The following is a 22546-nucleotide window of genomic DNA, read 5'->3' on the forward strand; positions in this document are numbered from 1 at the left end:
TAATGCGGAAATCACTGTTTATTTGCCAGAAAAATATTTGTCAGTAATAAAAAAGAAAAAGATAATTCACATGGATTGTAATGAAAGCATCTTATTGCAACACGCTAAATAATAAGGAAACAAAGTCACCAGGATTTTCTTTTAATCAGGAACAAATCATTCAAAAGAAGATGACTCATAAAATTTTCACAGAAACCCCTTTTCACCTTTTTAATAAATGATGCTATGATTCTTATATGTGAAGAAGATATGTTTCATATATGTCAGAAATATCAGTAATCAAAACAATTAGGACTCGCATGGATAATAATGAAGCCAATTGATTTCACTCCATGAAATAATATGGAAACAAAGATAATGGACCTGACGGTGCATCACACGTACTCTGGTGTCACTACAATCTGGTAGGTGAACTGTTCACCAGCACAGGGATAAGGAAGGACCTGAGTAGCATTCGCAGAGACGGAAGCCATATTGCTTTTGAAGTCCTGGACCTGACAAACATACTTGCCCTGGCAGACCAGCAAGACACGATTACGAAAGAGGATTTCACTTTGGCTGATGTAGCTTTGGGGTGTCAGCCTTAACACAGGAAAAGACTCACAACTCACACCATAGTTTGAACATTCCTGCCTGTTTATGAATATATTTGCTTGCCAACTCATCACGGTGTCCTTGAAGATCAGACTGTTGTGGACAGGTGTGGTAAATGACTTGGATCTGGTTTGACTGTAAGGATTATAGCCATAGCCATAGTTGTTATAGTGGTTGTTGTACTGTCCGGACTGGGTTTCAGAGGATGAAACCTCTAAAATGATGCTCCAGGGCTCAGCAGTGTAAATCCTGGGCTGGTAATTAATATTGTCTTTGCCGAACTTTTGCTTTGTCAGATTACTGAAGAGGAGCACATTAAACTGAAAAGCTTTCAACATATTATCACGATACACGGTCTTGTGAGTGCTGTAGAGCGGAGAGCTGGACTCGATCACATACAGCTTCTCAGCAGGAATCATAGGAAAACGAATGCGTCCCAACAGATCAGCCTGTGTTTCCAAATCGATGGAGTCGCCTTTCTCACTGATCCATCTCTCTACAGACTGCAGCACAAAATATTCACCTGGCGCCACCAAATCTGAGCGAGTAAGAAGAGCCCTAAGAAGCCCCACTGAGAGGCCGGACCAAGCTGGAGACCTGGTCAGGTTTTGGTAGTTCCAGGCCATGTACTGGACACAGTTCTCCTCAAGCACTAAGTCCTTGGTCTCCACTGCATACTTATAAAAAGACATCTGGTTGTGAAAGGTGGAGTCTTCTGGGAGGATTTTAGAAAACAGTCGGCCAATGTCCTCCATCAGCTGCTTTAACCCAAAATTAGAAGCCATTTGGTGGAGACACAGTGCAGAGGAGAGGGTCACATCTATCTTACGGGTGTAAATGTACCTAATGAAGATCAAATTATCGAATATTAGGATGTTTCATGTTTGAATTTGTACACATTTGTAGATGATTGCAAAACATTTAGATGTTTTAAAGAATAAGTCATCTACTGCAAATGCAGCAAAACATTACGTTCGTTATACCTGATGAAGGAGGTGAAATGTGGCTGGCAGGTCAAGCTGAGGTTGACTGTGATGTTAGTAATCCCCACTGAAGCATTAAAGAATGGGATTTGTGACAGGATCATTTTGTGAGCACAGATGGTTTTCACACTTATCTCTGGGGTCCCATCCTCCTGTTTGTTCCCAGTAGGACTCTGCACTATGATCAGGAAGTCACAGCCATTTCCATCATCAAAGATTTGGCCGAGAAAGTCAGACAGACCGAGACTGTGGTCCAGTGAGTGAGTAGAATCATTGATGTCCACATTAATGCCTGAAAAAGAATAATTAATGTAATGAACAAAGGGGGAATGAGCGGTGATCAAGCCATATTCAGCATCAATGCTACTATGGGTTCTACAAAACGTTTGTTTTGTAAGAGTTGTGATACCTACTTCCTGTTTCACAAACTACTCCAACATCCTCTTTGTGTGTGCAGTCAGTTTCTCCCCAGCCTTTGAATTCACAGGTGAAGAGATGTGTTTCTGTGCCTTTACAATTGATGTCATCCAGCCAAATAGGTCCAGGCGCTACAATGGAAATTTAAAGGGAAGGGAATTTGTTTACATTTCTAGCTATGACACAGAGTTGTGATTTGTAGTGGTTGTTACGTTGAGCCTAATCTCAACTATTTTCTGTACAGTCATTGCACTGCCCTCTGCTGGAGGATCATTTATATAAATGAAATAAAAGCCACCTTGTCCGTAGTCCTTCCCAGTCACAATAGATTTGGCACCAGGGAAGTTGAGCTGGCGACACAACACCCGGGCGTCAGCCATGTCCCAGTTGTCGTCACACACTGTTCCCCATTTCCCATCATGGTATATTTCCACACGGCCCTCTGACACGTTCTTAGAGCCAAACAGTCTCACATCACCTTCCTGCGGTTCGTGGTGTGTTTCTAATGAAATATACATAAAAATAGGTTATGTGAGCAAAGACCATGATGATGGAAACCACATATTCTAGCCCTTCATTCCAAGTTAATTGGTCACTCTCAAAATCTATTTGTAATTCACTTTCATACTCACATATCATACTCACATAGTCATATCTACTGCATAGCAGCTACAGGATTTTTTGAACTGCTTCGTATGCAAACTGGTGATTACTCACTTAAGATGTCAAATTTGTAAGCCCTTGCAGACGTGTGCAGAAGCAGAAGAATCCAAAGAGTACGTAGATTTTGATGCGTGAGCATTTTCAACTTCCGGTGTAGGACTGACACAGTGATTAACAAGAAAGAAATAATGTGAGAAATCTGCTCCGTCAGCTGCTTTTGTTTCCAGTACAGCGCACTGCAAAGTCTACTCAAATTAAATGTCTCGACCAAATTTGTGCATGAAAAAAAAGTCAAACTTAAATCTAAAAACCTTACAAACAATAAAGCCACATTACCCTTTTTGTGTTATCGAGCTGCGCTGTCCGCAAATGTGCTCCTGAGTGTGTCTTGCCCAAGGTTCACTCCTTTTAAAGTCCCGTGACAAAAGAAAAAGAGGGGAAGAGGGGGCTAAATGAAGGTGCGCTCCTCCAGATTCTGTGAGTTTCACTTCACGTTAAACTCCTCTTTTCCAAGCACCTTTCCTAAGTTTCACTTCACGTTAAAGCAGAAGACCACACTGGTTGCATAACTTCTTGTGGGTAAGTCGAAACTTGTCGGATCAAAATGTCTGCACTTTACTTGAACTCGTGATAAAGATCCCTATGTCAGCAGAAAAGCAGAAAAAACAGACAAGTAATGGAAAAGAAACAACCACTGACTTTGAGATTGTAAAGCCCCAAAAGTTAGTTAGAGGAAATAATTATAATCTGAAAAATCATTCATCTGTATAAGAAAGGAAACACTAATGTTTAATTTTCACCAGTTAACCTGTGAAGAAAGTGATCCATCGCAATACAGCCCTGCATTCTCCAATTTGACATGTATTTTCAACTGAAGAATAAAATGGGACTACACTTCTGTAACTGTTAGAGTCATGTGTTTTACAGTTTTCAAAAGTAAACGGGTAAACAAACCGGGGTGCGTAGATTAAAAAAAGAAAAATGATAATAATAATACAAAAAAATCACCACCATGCAAATAGGTAAGAGTGCTTCATTGGGGACTTACTGTAGTGACAAATGTTTGAGGTTATTTAAACGTAACTGATGGAGTGAGTAGCTGCTCGTTTCCCAAACAACCATGCAAAAACACATCTTTCTGTTTTAGATGGGTCGATTTATTAAATAAAGAGAACAACTAAAGAGACTGCTGAAACTACAAAACTGCTGAAACTGACAGTGGTGAAGCTTTGTCTTCCAGAAAGAAATGTGACTGCGTCTTTGATGGTCGTGTTTGGAAATGAGTTTTGGTCAAATCAAATTAAACAGCAGAACTCAAGGCTAGGCTTTGGGGATCAGGACTGAACAGTTGCCTTAAGAAAATCACTTGGCAGAGAGGATTTAAAAAAAAAAAAAAAAAGGCTTCAGTTTGAAACACAGTGTACAGATAGGGCTCTGGAGTTCCAAATTTACCCTGTTCCACCCTGTTCCACGGTAAATTTGTCTTCCTACTTGTCAGAAAGACAAGCAGACGAAATGATGCACCCATCATGTCTGGGATCTACAAGAACAACCCGGGTTGGTGGCTTTGGGGTGCTTTAATATGTGAGGTTCAGATTATGGGAGAATGGTTCAGTGAGCATAAGATATCATTTTCACGCATGGACTGGCTAACACAGAGACCAGACCCAATACCTATTGAGAATCTCTGGGATGAGAAGACTTTATGGAGCAGTACGACTCTGTCAATATTAACAGAAGAGCTCACCAAATAATTAACTGTGGATGGAAATAAATGTTGTGGCATTGCATTAGCTTAAAAAGATGCCAAAGCAAATGCATACCAATTCAATTCATCAATAAAACTTTATTGATCCTGAAGGTTGACCCCGAAGGAAATTGGGTTAAGGCTGCCGACCTTTGCCAGCGCTATCTTACCCTTCCGACCATACATACATTACACAAACATCACATGGGGTAGACAGGTCAGAGAGGTATAACAATGGAAAATACACAACATGAGGAGAGACGAGGAGAAAAAAGAACCCCCCCCCCCCAGACTGAGCTCCAACAGGGAGATCAGTTTGAGAACAGAAAAAAACACCTCAGCACATGAATCATCATATCTCACAACATGGAAGACACAAGCTTCGAAGGCGTTTGGAGGGGGTGGGGGGTGAGTGTAGGTCTGTGTCAGTGTACATGCGTGTGTGTGTGTGTGTTCCGTGTTCAGCCGAGAGAAAGTGTCCCTTCACCCAGTTAAGCAAAAGTCAACAGTCTTCGGTCTACTCGGGTGGCCTTGAAGGAGGGGGAAGAGAGTCACAACACAGTCTTGTTATCTAAAGGAGAGAATTGTTATTCCTGTCAGCTTTTGCCTTGAGCATCCAGCTGGCACCAGGGGGGTCGCATGAGATGAAGATGGTAGCTGTTTTGGTTAGTGCGAACAAACTGCTTCCAATTTTACAGTTGGTCTAATGTCCGTCACTGGTCACCAGGTCACCAGGTCACCAGGTCTCTTAATTCCTGTTGTTCTTCTTCAAGATGTTGTCCATATTGCAGAGCCATGAGCTTCTCCAAGATCTTATCCTTAATGTGTTCCAAAGAACACAGTCTGAGTACTTGCAGCCCTGACCATCGTCTATCATGTTGGCCAGCCTTGTGGGATTTTGAACAGCTGTAGCCGCTTCTTGTTCTTCGATAAGCCAGGTCCGAGCCAGCTCCAATCAGCCAGAACTCTCTTATCATGGTTCCGAATTGGTAGATGTCATTCAAAGTCCTCCATCGAGAGTGTCGACAGACACACGACGCAACCGACCATCAGGTATCCGGCAGCAAACGTCTCTGCAGGACAATCAGGCTCTCCCAAGCCCAGGAGTTGTCAGTTTCGTTAAGGGACCAGTTGATCAAATCCATAATTCTTCTTTAGGTTTTTAGAGAACAAGTCTGGGAGACTCTCTTAGGATTAGAGAATAAGCAAGACTACACAAAGACACGAGAAGTCAACCAGGAAAGATAAGGGAGAGGGGAGAGGGAGAAGGAGAATGTGCGACCGCCTCCGTCAAGAGCCAAGAGAGAACGCAACAAAGTAATAGAGCATGTTGGTTTATTGGTTTGTTTTTTATTCAGTAGCAGTCAAGAGGCAACTTTGCCGGCCTCTTTTGACGATCGTCAAGGCCTTTAGTGGACTAGTAGCTAAACTGTCCAGCAAGATTATAATATTTAAAGAAAACTAACAAAATAATGAAAACTAGAAGTAAAAAGTCCAAAGCCAGAGTCCAATTTAGGATTACTCTGACTATGACTGTGTTTTATATTAAAGCAAGAATGTTGTAGTGAAATGAGATAAAATGTGTGAAATATTTATAAAGGGGGAAAATTCCACAAACCTCAAAGTGCACTTGAAAAGCTCGCAGAAGAAGGCTAACCTAGCTTACCTTGAAGGTAAGAGAGCACGCCCAACCCCCATCCCCAGAAGCAGAAGCTAACCCCAGGAAAGGCAACGTGACAGGCAAGGCAATGTCATCTGGACCAGCTGTCTTCCCACTCTTCATAGCAGCCCTCACTTCCACCTTAGTAATCCTTTGTCTTTCCTTTAAAGGTGGAAGTACTCCTTCCACTTTTAAAGGACACTCTTCACTTCTCCTTGATCACCCTAACCTGTTGCACAACACTTCCAGCTCAATGTCTTTGCTTAGCCAGTTGATAAAAGTCCTTTTTTCCTTCCTTAGTGTCTAGCCTCACGTACAATATCAGTTGGCCGTCTTGTCCTTAAACATCGGATTATTGTGCTGAATTACATGATTTGACTGTAATGACATCTGTGTGATGGGCCACCACATAAGCGCCCAGACTTAACAGTGTAAATCCTGGCCTGGTGATTTTTATGACGAATGTCGAATTTATAAGACAAACACAAAAATGGTATAGAACTCGCATTTTTTCTGTCAATAAACTATGCTAGGATGGTTATATGAGGCAAAAGATATTTTTTCACATATTTGTCAGAAATACTTGTCAGTAGTCAAAACAATTATGACTCACATGGATAATATTGGTTGTTTCTTTATTACTTCATGGACTACAGAGTGATTTGGTCAGTTAATGAGAATACAAAATGATGAACGCATTGATCCTGAAGCTGACGCTTCATCACACGTACTCTGGTGTCACTACAATCTGGTAGATGAACTGGTCATCAGGACAGGGATAAGGAAGGACCTGAGTAGCATTCGCAGAGACGGAAGCCATATTGCCTTTGAAGTCCTTGATCTGACAAACATACTGGCCCTGGCAGACCAGCAAGACCCGGTTACGAAAGAGGATTTCACTTTGGCTGATGTAGCTTTGGGGTGTCAGCTTTGCCACAGGAAAAGACTCACATCTCACACGATGGTTTGAACATTCATCCCTGTTCATGAGAATATTTGCTTGCCACCTCTTTACAGTGTCCTTGAAGATGAGGCTGTTGTGAACAGGTGTGCTAAATGACTTGGATCTGGTTTGACTGTAGGAAGAAGTTTCATAGCCATAGCCGTGGATATAGCGGTTATTGTAGCGCTGCCGTTTGTCAATCGGTCTTGAGTGGGTTTGAGAGGAGGATGTTCTGATTGAAAGATCTAAAACGATGCTCCAGGGCTCAGCAGTGTAAATCCTGGGCTGGTAATCCTTATTTTCTTTGCCGAACTTTTGCTTTGTCGGATTACTGAAGAGGAGCACGTTAAACTGAAAAGCTTTCAACATATTATCACGATACACGGTCTTGTGAGTGCTGTAGAGCAGAGAGCTGGACTCGATCACATACAGCTTCTCAGCAGGAATCATAGGAAAACGAATGCGTCCCAACAGATCAGCCTGCGTTTCCAAATCGATGGAGTCGCCTTTCTCACTGATCCATCTCTCTACAGACTGCAGCACAAAATATTCATCTGGCGCCACCAAATCTGAGCGAGTAAGAAGAGCTCTAAGAAGCCCCACTGAGAGGCCGGACCAAGCTGGAGACCTGGTCAGGTTTTGGTAGTTCCAGGCCATGTACTGGACACAGTTCTCCTCAAGCACTAAGTCCTTGGTCTCCACTGCATACTTGTAAAAAGACACCTGGTTGTGAAAGGTGGAGTCTTCTGGGAGGATTTTAGAAAACAGTCGGCCAATGTCCTCCATCAGCTGCTTTAACCTCAAATTAGAAGCCATTTGGTGGAGACACAGTGCAGAGGAGAGGGTCACATCTATCTTACGGGTGTAAATGTACCTAATGAAGATCAAATTATCGAATATTAGGATGTTTCATGTTTGAATTTGTACACATTTGTAGATGATTGCAAAACATTTAGATGTTTTAAAGAATAAGTCATCTACTGCAAATGCAGCAAAACATTACATTCGTTATACCTGATGAAGGAGGTGAAATGTGGCTGGCAGGTCAAGCTGAGGTTGACTGTGATGTTAGTAATCCCCACTGAAGCATTAAAGAATGGGATTTGTGACAGGATCATTTTGTGAGCACAGATGGTTTTCACACTTATCTCTGGGGTCCCATCCTCCTGTTTGTTCCCAGTAGGACTCTGCACTACGATCAGGAAGTCACAGCCATTTCCATCATCAAAGATTTGGCCGAGAAAGTCAGAAAGAATGATACTGTGGTCCAGTGATTGTGTAGAATCATTAATGTCCACATTAATGCCTGAAAAAGAATAATTAATTAAGCATTGATGCCACATACCACATCAGTGCTACTATGGGTTCTACGTAAAGTTTGTTTTGTAAGAGTTTTGATACCTACTTCCTGTTTCACAAATTGCTCCAACATCTTCTTTGTGCGTGCAGTCAGTTTCTCCCCAGCCTTTGAATTCACAGGTGAAGAGATGTGTTTCTGTGCCTTTACAGTTTACATCATCGAGCCAAATAGGTCCAGGCGCTACAATGGAAATAGATGCAACACTCAAAAAAACTGAATCATCTTGCCATAACATATTAGGCAGCACTCATACACTCACCTACCCTTTTGCTAGGTACACCTTGCTGGTACTGGGTTGTACCTCTGGGTTGTTTACACCAAATTCTAACATTAGCATTCACATTGTGTAGCAGAAATCAGGACTCAGCACACCAGGAAACAGTTTTTCCAATATCCTATTGTCCAATTTGGGCAAGCCCATGCAAACTGTAGACAGGGTGACTCAGTTTGTGCAATCTGAGCCTGCAAAGACCTCTGGCATCAACAAGGTATTTTTGCCCAGACATCCAATACTCACCAGATACTTTTTCTTTTTCAGACTGTTCTACAGGTGCTTGTGCAGTGAAATCCAAATAGATCAGCAGTTTGTGAAACACTCACACCGGCCATCTAGCACCAACATCCATGCAACATTCAAAGTCACTGAAATCACCTTTCTTCCTTATTCTGTTGCTCAGTTTGAACTTTAGTGACTCCAACCATGCCTAATTTCCTAAATACACTGAGTTGTGATTGGTTGCTTAGAAATCTGCGTAAATAAGTGTACCTAAATGTGGTTGGTGAGTGTACACATACATGTAGAGTTGCTTTGTTTAAACTGAAATCACAAACTACAATTTCAATCATTTCACTGCCCTCTGGTGGTGGATCAGTGGAAATAAAAGCCACCTTGTCCGTAGTCCTTCCCAGTCACAATAGATTTGGCTCCAGGGAAGTTGAGCTGGCGACACAACACCTGGGCGTCAGCCATGTCCCAGTTGTCGTCACACACTGTTCCCCATTTCCCATCATGGTAGATTTCCACACGGCCCTCTGACACGTTCTTAGAACCGAACAGCCTCACATCACCTTCCTGTGGCTCATGATTTCTGTCTATTCAAAATAATAAAATATATATATATTTTAAAAAGAGTAAATACATACATTTTTATTTCATATTGAACAATATTAATATTGTTAGCTCATTTTGCATCCTGTAAAAGCTCAATTAAAGCAAAATAAAACAAAAACCTATTTTTATGACATTGTATACCAACCCTTAATTTTGTATTTTGCTTTTTGGTTTTTGTTGCTCTCTAAACCTTTGAATTAATTAAACACACTTTTATTTATATTTTGCCAAGAAACTACAACAATGAAATGACCGTCTATGAGTAAGCACTTGGTGACAGTGGGGAGGAAAAACTCCCTTCTAGCAGGAAGAAACCTCCAGCAGAACCAGGGAGGGGCAGCCATCTGCCACAGCAGCAAGACATTAATAATAACTAACAATAACTAATGATTAAATACATATTGGATAAACAGAGTGAAAACACTATTTCTCCTGTATCTTGGTTGAGATAAAACAAACAAAAAAGTAAACAGGCCTTAAATTCTAAAATCTAGTTAATGACTAAATCTGCCTCCCTTTTTAGGAGACAACCTCATGAGCCATTTGTTCTGAAAACACTGAGAAAGCAATCAATCGCTGCTGTATCCCACAAATGACTTCATTCTGTGTATAAAAGGTGCCTGATATGAGGTACATCAGTTAAAAACTATTCCAAACCAGCCAGTACATTTATCAAAGATAGTCAAACAAGACTGCATGTAAAGAGAGCACAGTGAGAGTTTCAGGTCTCCAAAGCCCGAGAGCCGTTATGTAACTAACTAAATGATCATAGTCATTACATAACGTTGATACTAACGTATATTATTTACACTTTTTTATTATTATGTGTAATTATAAAACTAGGAATATACTTAAAAGTATTTGTGGTTTGGATTACTCACTCAAAATGTCAAATTTGTATGCCCTTCCAGAGACATACAGAAGTAGGAGAAGACAAAGACTATTTCGAGGCGGGAGCATTTCCAACAGCTAGTGTACGACTCTAACACAAAGACAAAAAAATAAGAAGCGGCAAATGACACATGCTCCATCTGCTTTACTTTACGTCCTAAAATTATCCTCCAAAGAATAAATAATCAACCTGCTCAGTACTTCCAAAGAGTTTATACTATATATTTCCATGAGATAGAGAGGAAGATCTATTCAAATTGAAACTGATAGCACAAAAAAATTAAAAGGTGAAACTTTAAATACAAACTTACCTAAATCCTTACGTGCAATAAAAATGCATTACCTTCTTTCCTGTGGTTACGAAGTTGTGTTCGAGGTCTGTGAGCACATACCTGATTGCACAACTGCTCTTGGTTTAACAGGAACTTGTTTGAGGACAATGTCTAACTTTGGCAGATTGCGTTTTGAACATGTAAAAAGATATGACAGGACTCAGAAAATAGGAATTAAGATTTTACTCAGTCACCTCCTTCCACACACACACGCACACACACGCACAAAAAAACCCAAACAAAACTACATAGGATAAAATCACCAAAACATTCTTCAAACAATATACAGGATTAAAAACAAGGCTTTTGCTATCCCACTGACAATACTTGTGTGGACAGAGTGATACTATGGAAAACGGAGCAAAGGGGAAAAACCTTAGACCTTCTGAGTGTGTATAGTGTGTGCATAAAGATGAATTTTCCAAGGGAAAAAAACCAAAGCAAATCACAGTCTGATAAATTAGCTTTTGTACATTCATTATAAGAAAGGCTACAGTACTGTTTAAGCCCACATTTGGCCTAGGAAGAACGCAGTCCACCACAACCAGATCCGCACATTCTTGAAACTTTACTCTTTCAGCCATTAGTTCTTTTATTTGTATTGACGATGTCGCTTCAATGGTTGGAGTTATGTGTTTTAGACTCAATGAGGAAGCAGCGAGTGCAAAAAGTTCAACAGTGACTGTAAACAAACTAGAACCACAGTGAAGTGGCCTCAAGTGTGAGTGTCTCTGTGTGTGAGCCCTCTATATAAACTCCAAGCCCTCATATTTTACATCCCCGATCTTAGTTTCAGGCAAAAGGATGCGCCCATCAAGTGTGAAGGCCATAATGTACGTGGCAATCTTCCCAGCGTCCTCTTCAGACTTGAGCGCCAGGATGATCTGGTCATCAGTGTTGGGGACAAACTTGAAGGAGGAGAAACCATGGGTAGGATTAAGTACACCCACTCGGCTGACTTTGATGTCGTTGAAATCTGGCGAGCAGCTAAGGATGAGGTTCGCGCCGCGTCTCTCGTCCGCCGTCTCTTCGTAGCGCTCGCTGCTCGCGCGGCGAGGAAGAAAAAACCAGCGCTGTAGGGTGTCGCTCCATGCTGCAGACTCGTGAATCAAATAGCCTGAGGAGATTCGGGGAAATACGGTAATGAGTAAAGCACGGAGATGGAAACGGAGGCAGCTGTTGGCAAGATCAGATCTGTGTCTTTACCTGGTTGCTCTATCCCTGCGGCAGACTTCAGGGATTTGTACTTGGGAACCCAGTTCTTGTGCTGTACGTCGCCTCTGAAGCCCACGACTTTCACCCATTCTGGATTGTTGTTGACAAATTCGCCTTCAGTGGTGGTCCACTCTTTCCCGAGACCGCCAACATACAGTTGCTCGTCCTTCACTGCCAACCATTCGGCTTTGAATCCTATCAGATGAAGGCACCATGTAAATGCAAAGCAAATGAAAAGTGGAAACAAATCATCTAAAAGTACACAAGATCGAACTGTTTATAACAGAGATATCAGTGCAACGCCAACCTTTTGCAACGCTGCCATCGCCATCGGGTAAGATGACCCAGGGTACAGCCTTTTCTCCATCTATATGGTAGACTACACCCGTTCTGTCATCGACACTGTAAAGCTTCCCATTGAACACCACCAGCTCAGACAGCTCCATGCCCCTGCCTTTCTCCGACAGGTGGCTTTCCAGCACCACCCTGTCAACATCCCATTCAACGGCCACCTTGTCACCGCTCTCTGACACCAGCAGGTACCCCCGCCGCATGTAGCTGAACCACGTCATCTTCTTGTCGCTGAGAGAGCTGGTGTCCAGGTCAGCGATGACGCCGATGCGATAGCGGGTGCCCTGCGCCGTGCGCTCGGGTGGACTGAGGGGGTAGGTGTCGTTGTACTGCAAATCCGACTGGTGGCCGTCGCTCGGGTTGACTCTCCAGCTGCGTGAGCCGTAGGAGCGGTACCGTAAGCCCGAGCTGAAGTGCATAAAAAGCAGCAGGATTAACGCCACAGAGCCAGCTACTGCCACGATGGGCCTCCACTTAAGGCGGAACCGGGGGTCGGTGGCATTGGCCATGGAAGCCAACATGGGGAGGCCTCCTACGGAGATACGCAGCGGGTTCATAGGCTCATTATGCTCAAGTCGAGTATAGCCTGGAGAAGCAGGCATGGGGGAACCAGGCTTGGAGTGACCTACAGAAAAATAGAGAGAATGTGAGTTCACTGTCAGAGAGGCCACTGGAAAATACTTCAGTCTGGTTCTCTGGTGTCAACATAGAGGTTATCGGAGATCCTTTTTTCAGCACCAAGCCACAGTGAGGTTATCTATTCACATAAAGTTGCTCTAGCCCAGGTGTGTCGAACTCCAGGCCTCGAGGGCCGATGTCCTGCAGGTTTTAGATGTGTCCTTGATCCAACACAGCTGATTCAAATGGCTAAATTTCCCCCTCATCATGTCTTGAAGTTCTCCAGAGGGCTGGTAATGAACTAATCATTTGATTCAGGTGTGTTGACCCAAGGTGATCTCTAAAGCCTGCAGGACACCGACCCTCGAGGCCTGGAGTTTGACACTCTGCTCTAGCCCTTACGAAATGAACACTTATCATACCTGTGAGCAAACACCAAAACTAAAACAATGGGCTTGGTTGATCCTAAACCCCGAGCAAAAGTCGCAACCTCGGCTCGTAGTTAAAACACGACTTTCCAAAATGACAACGCAAAAGTATTAACAAAAAAAAAAAATCTCAAAATGACAATTAGTATTTTAACCAAAAGGCTCATTTTAGTCATTTCTCTTAATCCACAAATGATAGAATGAACGCAATTAAAATAATTAACTTCAACTTACACACTTCCATAAACGATGGCAGGCAGATGACTCATTTCAGGTTATAGTTTCATTCTTTTTTTTTGGTTTAATTATTCTACTAAGTGTTAGCGTCAGAGCGGACAAAAGCGAGTCCACTGGTTGAACATTGATTGCTTAGAAGGAGGAAGAAACCGCTCTAGGTGAATATTATGCGCCTGACAATGAGTCTTGTCGACGTGGTGATGGGAGGAGCTTGCTCTGAGGTAATAAGAGGGCGGCTGAACAAGTTATTCAGGAAATACACAATCACTGAGCAACTGTCACACTGATGAGCTGTCACATGTAGTGTAATGATATGGTAAGTCCAGCCGCTTTAAAGATATATTCAGACATCTTCTGTCATATCTGAATATATCTGATTTTTTGTGTGCGTGAGCTGAAGAGAGTACAAATTATTGTCATTCAATAAGCTGTCAGAAAACTGAAAAATCCTGCCCTACCAGCTGTCCAAAAGCCCATCGTATTAATTAAAAATATATAAAATAAAGATTGTTACAATTGGATTAATCTGTCAGGACCTTCTGTCCCTTCTTCCCTGTTTTTATTTCAGGTAAATCATCCAAACTTGTGAAGTTTTCACCTCTTTTTGAATTGCAGCGTCCTAAATATTTTGTTTTCAGATAAACCACGTGATAGTGAGATAACAGATAAATAGCTGGATTAATTGGGAATAATTTAAACAACGCATTTTTATTTTACTTAACAAGCTCACGTAGAGCTGAAAGGCCTGTAACTTGGGAAAACTACATTCCTGTTATTTGCTTACACACCCAATAAACTAGTGCGTGTGACCTTTCAGCTGAATCAACACAACCCAAACACAGCAGTGGAACTGTCCGCTGTTAGAGGGTCTCCTGAAAAGCTCTGCAACCCTAAAGCTCCTCTGAGCCCAGCTGCCGCAGGATCATACCCCAAAACCTGAACGCGTTTCTTAAAGGGGAGCAGGAGCTGAAAGGCTCTTTCATACGAGGGCCCTGAGCCAAACAGCCGTCCGTTGTGGCAGCAGCATCGGGTCTCCCTCTCTGAGGCCCGCCACTGTACCTACACTCAGTGAGTGGCTGAGAATAGAAACAGTGTTGCTGATTAACTGTTGGTGTAAAAATTGCTTGTGCCCCACAACACAATCAGATGACGCGGCTTACCCCTTCGTCTCCTCCTGCCCGCACGCTGATCCTGTGTCATTAAGTTTACTCCACGAGTCCTTCCACAAGTAGTCCTGAGCTCGAAAGCTGTCTTTCTCCTCACTGATCATTTGCACTGCAACCATGACTATGTTGTTACAAAGCTAGTGAACTTTACCTACACTTGGAGGATTATCACCAAGTCCAAAGGGGCAAAGCCTCTTGAGAGACAACGCAGTTCATTCAGTTTGTTATTAATCACCGCCTATGAATGAACAGGTACTGAGGGTTACGAAAATCTTTATTAAGTGCTCAGCGACTATCGGCATAAAGGTGAAAAGCCACAGCCCTGGACATATGAATAGAAGTTAGCTGCAAACCTACAATCAGAGGCGTTCCTGTGATGTAATCATTACACTGAGGACTGCGAGCAGCATAGTTGCGCAGGAAACCTCACTGACTCTGAGACGCAGTAATGTCTGTTAATAAGTGATTAACACCTTCTGGGCTTTAGTTGGAAACATGTTAAGAGCACAGACAGCTTCTTAAAAAGCAACCTTTCAGCTTCTCAGCCCGATACTTTTATGTTTCAGGTTCCCCACACAGTGAAGATGACCTAATAGACAAGACTGCAGCACTGGGTGATAAGAAGACACTTAAAAGTTTGGGATGAATTTGAAATAGCCTTTGTTTTTAAAGAAAAGCATAGACGTTTCCCTCTAATATAACACTGAACTGCTTAGAATTGGCATCCTAGCTGATGGTGATGATGGTGAAAGGCTGCTCATTGGAATGATCACGTTCCACTTATGTTAAAAAGCTGACGGCATTTCTCCTAAAACGAACCAATAGATTTGGCTAGTTGTGTCTCTGCAGCTGCACCGCACCCCAAAACATCCGTTTGACAACATCAAACAAGCAAAATTAAAAAACGTAAGAGTAGAACCTGAGCATCAGAATGGGGAAGAAAGGTCACTGAAGTGCCTTTTAACTTGGCATGGTTGCTGGTGCCAAACTGATGATTTTTCCACACAACCATCTCTAGGGTTGTGATCCCTAGAGCATGGTCCACAAGGGAGAAAAATACCAGTGAGTGGCAGTGGGTGGAAATGCCTCTCAGAGGAGATTAGTCTGGGCTGCTTCAAGTCGTTAAATGAGCACTTATTAGAAGCAAGGTGCACAACACATTGCCCCTTGAAGCAGACATGCTAAAGCAGCAGAACGAGTGAGATGAAGACTCCAGGAACACTTGTGGCCTTCATCGGGGTCATTCAGGCCACAAGCCGAAATGTGTTGGCCTGCTAATAAAGTTGTTCCCTAGTGTTTCATGTGTTGCTGGAGTCTTCACCTCACCAGGTCCATAGTGTGCTATGGACCTCTTCACGCACCTTGGAAGTAGGTGAAGTTGGGCCAGAAACGTTTGGATCTCTACAGCAGCAGAAGACCACACCAGGTGTCTCTCCTGTCATCCAAGAACAGGAAACTGAAGCTACGGTTTACACAGGCTCACTAACACCGGATAATAGGTCAGAAAAATGACAATCAGACACATTATAGTCAAGCATTTTAATCTCTGTTTGCAGGTCTCTAAGTTACTTGAATAATTTAAAGTTCTCTAAAGTTCTCCCCTGCCTGGTAGCAACTGTGCATAATGTTGAGTGAGTGTCCATTCAAACGCCTCTCTGACCATAAACTTGCCTCTGTGCTCCCATAAACGATGACATCTGGTAGGGCTGACCTTCAAAGTGTGTGTGAGGCCAATAAACACTTTTACTGAGTACTTTAACTCGGGTTTTAAACACCCTGCGTGTCAAGGAGCCACAAACAAATGTGCATCACACACTATGGACCTGATGTTACGTGGTTGCGCTGTCTGCAGATTCCCAGAAGATAACAGAAGCTGCGGGTGAACCAGGACAATACCCAAGTTTTTATTTCCAGGCCTTTAAGCGCTGAGACGCTAAACCTGTAAGGGAATTAAATGTCTGCCGGACCATCATAGTTGATTTTCTCGGTGAAGAAGGCGAAGCTTTTGGACTGACACACGCGATCATCTCATTTGCAAGCGTGCTTTTAGCTGCTGTGGCTCTCTCCTGCCAGGAGCTCAGAGGTTAAAACGCAGATGCCGTCAGTAACGGCCACCTGAAACGTTTCCGATCAAACCCCTCCTCCCGCTTCGTTACTCACCGCAGATGTGGGATCTTCAGCTCTCAGTCCGCCGGTGGTCGGAGCTTGGATGTCATTATTGTGTCGCTTCCTTCCTCGGCCCCTTTTCCTCTTTTTGCGTTGTCCGGACAGCCGATCATTACTTCCTATGTCAGTTTGATGACGACAGCACCATGTCGTGCTTACGTGTAGTCGATGCAGAGGGAGGGGGGAGAACGCTGCCTTCAGGGGCTGTCGGAAATATGACAACTTAAAGTTTCAGCCTCTGTGAGAATTATTATACTTTTATTATGTTTTATGGATTTCTTTAGAATTTAATTTAGTTTTACATACATTAAATAATGCAAAGAAAGACCAAAATTTAAACATGTCTCTCTATTAGTGAAAAAAAAAAAAACAGAATAAGGAATGCAAAAGAGACTTTGAGATGTTTCATTTATCTATTTAAATATTGTGTGTTGTGTTGTGGATGTTATTTTTTACGATGTATTTTAGAATCTTTTTTTGTTTTGGGTTGTGTGGCTGCTACCTTGGCCACGAGATCACATCTATCTTTGTTTCTTTTACAGGTTGTGTTTATCACATTTAAGAAGTTCAGAACATGTGTCACATACACACTTTGCTCAAAGGTATAAAGGCTTTATACCTTTATGCCTGCAAGCCTTTATGATAAAGGCTTACAGTACTGTAAGAGATAAGCTACTATTCCATGTTTATTATGATTTTTATTATTGGATAGAGAAGATAGGTGTTAGAATATGAGCATTCACTCTAGATTTTGTGTAGATGTCTCAAATAAAAGTATAAACCATTGTCTATTTAAGTTTGTTACAATGAAAATTCTGCCGTAATTAAGATAAAACCTAACTTTGAATATATTACTTTGCTTTATTGCAGTTCATTTTTAATTGATATATTTTATTTTATACTGTTTTAAGCCTTACTTTTAAAAAATCCCCTTCAGTGTTGCATCAGGAAGGACTACTGCTGTAAATCTCAAATCAAACGTGGAGCTTCCCGTTGTGGTTTCCTCTTAAGTCAAGGGAGCAGCTCTCACTTCTACTTACTTTTATTTTGATCTATAATACATTACTCAAATCTTAGTACCTCAGTCGTTGTCTGGATCCTACTGTCTCCACAGCTCAAGTGTTCCTCCACATTTACTATTCAAATATTTGACAAAGGTGCAGAGGCAGGAACTGCACACAGTCTTGCCTTTTCTTTTAAAGAAGTCTGACTCAGAGTTTTAAAACCTGTTTTTATTTGGCACACTCCGTCTGATACAGGATCACTGTGCAAGGCACTTTAATGAGGAACATTTGCAAAGCGGTGACAAAGCAAAAGTGCAGAGGAGAAGAAAAAGCAAGAGGGAAAAAGTAATGTGGAAAATGATTCGATTTGATTGTCATGTACCTGAATTTAACAGTATTAAGAAAGAAAATAAATACCAAATTTGCCACAACATCAAAGAATTGCTAAACCTATGGCTGAGACATTTATGGCATTGATTACTTTAAAAATCCTAAGCAAAGAATTCAACAGAAGAATCCAATACAAATCAATCAAAACACCTGTAAAAACCAAACTATAAAAAGAAGCGAATGTGACAAATTAAAATGTCAAACAGAAACAAACTGAGTTTTTCAGTGCATGAAAGCCTATTTAGTGGTGGATTACTTAATAAAAAGACACAAACACGTAGCATTACAGTAGTTATAGACTTCCGATACTTCTGATCTACCAACTAATTGAATAATATGAGTTTGCAATGTGGTGAAAGAGCAGTATACTCAGCTGTATGTTTGAATTGCAGTTATTGAAGTAAACACTGAACAGTTACATATTCAGTAAAAATTTTCAATGCAAACCAGATTTCCTAAAGAATTACACTAAGTCTAACCTTTCTGATAATTAGTGCTTTGATAGGAACAGCAGCAAACTGCACTCGCAATAGTAACTTAAGGAGGCACTGAAAAATCTGCAGCAGTTTTGGTACAAAGGCAATTCAGGCGTGGCCATGCTCTCTCTCTCATTTTTTTTTTTTTTTTTTTTAACCAAGACAATCACGCGCTAGCAAATAAAAGAACATCTTTAGACTTTACCCGCTGTGAACAACACAGCAAAACTTCCACCATTGCAGGAAACTAAAAAGATATCAGTGCACCCAGAAAACCAAACGCGTTCAGCAGGAACAGAAGGGGAGTGCACAGAACGGTCCGGCTCTGTAAAAGAAACAACTGGCACACATATTTAAAAAGAAAATTTCCTCATTTGATTCCTGCCTTTGAATCTTAGTCTTTCAATAAGATGGAGGCTGATATGCTCCTGGAGTCTCCTGGGTGTTGGAGAAAGGTGACTGCTGATAGCCAGAGGGCCCGCTGGTGCTGGAGTAGGGGCTGCTCTGGTAAGGAGCATTGTGGTCGTTGGCTGGGTCTCTGTATTCCTGCTCGAATTCATTCACTCCTTGGCGATACCTTGCAAGTGCAAAGTAGGTCAAAAGGCTCTGTAGAGAGAACCTTGAATTAGTGCTCGGATCTTTTATCACAGCAAATTCAAAGCTAGCGCGAACTCTGCGTCAGGCTCACCCAGGTGATGATCGAGAAGAAGGAGAAGGCAATGACACCTCGGGCTGCATCGGCCACGACTTCTTCGTTTGTCGTCTTGGACCACAGGCTCGTCAGGACGCAGAAGCAGATGAACCACAGGAACGTCCACACCGCTGTCAGGTGTTCACCGGAGAGAAACATGTTTCATGTGTTAACTTTAAGTCTCACTTCCTGATTTATGGCACAGTTCCTTCATTAAACTATATGGTGAAAAAATGAAAACCAACTCTTACCAGAGAAAGCAAGATCACTTATTACAATGTATTTTCGGTCTTTGGCATTGCTGATGTTCGGGAAGTAGGCATCTAGCACGAGGAACAAAACACAAGCCAAGAAGGCCAAGACTCCGACTCCCACCCCGTAACTGCAAGCACTGTCAGTGTTGTGGAACATGCACTCGTTTTCAGCTTTTTCCTTCGTGTTGGTGTAGCCTTCGGCTGTGATGGTTGCAAAAACCACAATAGAGAATATCTGCAAAGACGGGACACAAAAAGGTCAAGGCCAAGTTTAAGCCACGCAGCTAAGGAGTTTGCGGAATTAGCATGACTCACATTACAAGAAAGCTACTTTAATCAAAAAATAATATCTGTCAATCCAATCTAAACAAGTAAAACACCACCTTTTCAGCTATTCGTGACCCACATCCCCTTTTTCATAACACAGCTAACATGAAAAACATTACACAATTACGTGACACAAAATGAAAATACTACTTTTAAAAGGCAACCGAATCACAGAGTCACTGTTCACTGGAGCACACCTCTTCCGTTCTAGCTTCTTAATTCATGAAGACTTCATGCATTTTGTATGATTTTGAACAGGTTTTAAGCATTCTCATAAATACTCTACACGAAGACATCTGAAGAGAATATAAACTGCAAAACCATGTTGGTTTTATTTATAACATTTGAACACTTAAACTTTCCTACAGAAGTTATTATAGTTTTGTATTCTTTTGAATTGTATTACATAGTGACTTTTCATTTTTCTTTCGGTTTAGTTTCAGTTAGTTTCCAGACTGGATTGACTTATTGCAGTTTACTTTATATTGTTTGAAAAGGTTTTAGTTTAATATTTATAAATTTCAGTGCTAGTTTTCGCCTTTGTTTTGAATATTATTGTATGGAGGGTGTATGTCAGAAGCGAGATTTAGGAAAATCAGTGCAGGAACCTTTTGAACACAGTTGATTCATAGTTTTAGTTAAATAAAATATCCTTGTTTTCGACCAGTCTTGTTCACAGATGTAGGTTTTCACTAATAGGCCCACTGAACTTAAATGCACTTACCGTAAGTGCATTTAAGTTCAACAGACAGGTAAAACAGACAGGTAAAAGTTGTGCTACAGTGTTAACACTGTAGCACAACTTTTACCTGTCTGTTTTCTGTTAGTATTGGTTTTTTTCTTGCAAAGCACTGTGAAGGTGTGCTTTAGTAACACTGCATACGTAAGCTTCCACTGCAGTGCCTACACATTAAGCATTTCCAATCACCTGACAACTGGAGTTGACTTGACAACAGATGACGGCGGAAGCTTCAATTTCTGACAATTATCTAAACTATAAAACTGCAAGAAAAAAGCAAACAACTCCTGTTGTTTTAACCTGTCTCGTTTTTAAACCACGGTAACACAGTAACTTTAAATTAAAAGTCAGCAGATCGCTTATCATCATGTGGCAGTTAGTGTGGTGACACAGCACTGGGCAGTTGCTAGTTATTATTAGCTACCACCAACCAGAGCCACAGAAATACCTTTTTGACACTTTACTGAAAGCTCATTAAAATGTTTAAACGTGACACTCAGATAATGTCCCGTGTTGACCGCACAAAAAGCTAAAAAAACACATTTTTCACTAATTTGGGTGGGCGCTGGCAGCGCACATCTGTTAAGCTAAACTCGGTGCAGTGACAGCTGGCTAACTGTGATGCTAACGTTTCCGTGAAGTCACTCACCCAGCTCAGGAAGCGCAAAATAGTTTGAGGCTGTTTTAGAAAGTTCGCTAAATCAAAGGCGCCACCGGCCAAAGAGGCCCCGTAAGCACTGTTCTGCATTTTCCCCGTGAAGAAAACCCCGACAGTCAGACAGTTTAAGGACAAACTGACAAGTCTTCCTGTCACAACTGCGGCAGTTTCGATTTGTCAAAAAAACTTCCTCAAAACTTTTTTAACGCCGCCCCTGCAGCGATGCGTTCACGGGACTCCCGGAAGTTTAATTTTTCAACGCCGTGGGCTTTACGCAGGCCGTGTTATTATGTAAACCTTGCTTTTACCGTTTGGTGTTCAAGGCCCCTTTTCCCACCCAGAACTGCTTTAATTCTTCATGGTACAGATTCAACAAGGTGCTGAAAAGATTTTAGTGCATACTGACATGATAGCATCACACAGTGTCTCCAGATTTGCAAGCTGCACATCCATGATGTGAAGCATGGATGAACCAATCATGTGAACTATTCGAACACATCCCAAAGGTGCTCATTGAGCTAAGATCTAATGACTGTCGAGCACTGAATGTGAGGTAAAGAAACCAGTTTAAGATGTTTTGACCTTTACCTGTCAGAAGATGGTATTCATAAAGGGATGGACATGGTCAGCAAGGTTATGGCATTTAAATGATGCTCAGTTGCTGCTAAGGGGCCCTAAATCTGCCCAAAAAATAAAATAAATAATAATATCCCCATACCATTACACCACCGGCAGTAGCCTATACCACTGATACAAGACAGGCTGGGTAGACGCTTTCATGTTCAGAAAGCGTCTGTATGTTATTTCACATGACTGTATAATTTATTTTCATTGAATTAAAATGAGCAATAGCCTTTTTTTGTTATCTTTGTTATCAACTAAGGTATAACAAATCTACATTTGTTATACCTTAGTTGTAACAAATGGTTATTTGAATAACTTTTGCCACAGATGAGCACAAAAAAAAAAAATCCCTCATCAAAAAAAAGCTAATAAATTTTTACACAGCTGCATATCTGTTACATTTTTATGTGCTGATTTTTTTTCATTTCGCACAAACACTCATAATCAACAGATTTCTACTAAATTATCACTTCACACTGAGATGAAAAAAGAAACTGTTTT

The 22546-nt window shown here is 41.6% G+C and overlaps 4 protein-coding genes across 9 annotated transcripts; all 4 read right to left on the minus strand.

Moving 5' to 3' along the window:
- On the minus strand, nt 1-3289 carry LOC146520006 (galectin-3-binding protein B-like). The gene is made up of 6 exons (XM_085156179.1): nt 2994-3289; nt 2712-2816; nt 2293-2496; nt 1991-2125; nt 1578-1869; nt 1-1437 (listed from the first exon to the last, which is right to left on the minus strand). Exons 2-6 carry the CDS (start codon nt 2794-2796, stop codon nt 375-377), a joined length of 1779 nt encoding a protein of 592 aa, XP_085012305.1. The 5' UTR covers nt 2797-2816; nt 2994-3289; the 3' UTR covers nt 1-374.
- Nucleotides 3290-4050: 761 nt separating this feature from the next.
- On the minus strand, nt 4051-10785 carry LOC146520007 (galectin-3-binding protein A-like). 3 transcript variants are annotated; one of them, XM_085156176.1, is made up of 6 exons: nt 10681-10785; nt 10360-10460; nt 9256-9459; nt 8413-8547; nt 8022-8313; nt 4051-7881 (listed from the first exon to the last, which is right to left on the minus strand). In XM_085156176.1, exons 2-6 carry the CDS (start codon nt 10436-10438, stop codon nt 6786-6788), a joined length of 1806 nt encoding a protein of 601 aa, XP_085012302.1. In that variant the 5' UTR covers nt 10439-10460; nt 10681-10785; the 3' UTR covers nt 4051-6785. The 3 variants fall into 3 exon arrangements, with proteins under 3 accessions (XP_085012302.1, XP_085012303.1, XP_085012304.1); XM_085156177.1 differs by having other exon boundaries at nt 10713-10771; XM_085156178.1 differs by lacking the exon at nt 10360-10460 and having other exon boundaries at nt 10681-10784.
- Nucleotides 10786-10869: 84 nt separating this feature from the next.
- On the minus strand, nt 10870-17058 carry cant1a (calcium activated nucleotidase 1a). 4 transcript variants are annotated; one of them, XM_085156183.1, is made up of 5 exons: nt 16877-17058; nt 16078-16198; nt 12224-12892; nt 11908-12111; nt 10870-11818 (listed from the first exon to the last, which is right to left on the minus strand). In XM_085156183.1, exons 3-5 carry the CDS (start codon nt 12867-12869, stop codon nt 11448-11450), a joined length of 1221 nt encoding a protein of 406 aa, XP_085012309.1. In that variant the 5' UTR covers nt 12870-12892; nt 16078-16198; nt 16877-17058; the 3' UTR covers nt 10870-11447. The 4 variants fall into 4 exon arrangements, with proteins under 4 accessions (XP_085012309.1, XP_085012308.1, XP_085012306.1 ...); XM_085156182.1 differs by lacking the exon at nt 16078-16198 and having other exon boundaries at nt 16877-17057; XM_085156180.1 differs by lacking the exons at nt 16078-16198; nt 16877-17058 and adding an exon at nt 14711-16071.
- A 1041-nt stretch (nt 17059-18099) lies between these two features.
- Nucleotides 18100-21608, minus strand: LOC146520009 (synaptogyrin-2-like). Its single transcript, XM_085156190.1, has 4 exons — nt 21413-21608; nt 19695-19932; nt 19441-19574; nt 18100-19358 (listed from the first exon to the last, which is right to left on the minus strand). The coding sequence occupies exons 1-4, from the start codon at nt 21509-21511 to the stop codon at nt 19155-19157; spliced, it is 675 nt and encodes a 224-aa protein (XP_085012316.1). The 5' UTR covers nt 21512-21608; the 3' UTR covers nt 18100-19154.
- Nucleotides 21609-22546: the final 938 nt, after the last annotated feature.

The sequence above is a fragment of the Neolamprologus multifasciatus genome, chromosome 4 (genome assembly GCF_963576455.1).
Source record: "Neolamprologus multifasciatus chromosome 4, fNeoMul1.2, whole genome shotgun sequence".
Classification (NCBI taxonomy): domain Eukaryota; kingdom Metazoa; phylum Chordata; class Actinopteri; order Cichliformes; family Cichlidae; genus Neolamprologus; species Neolamprologus multifasciatus.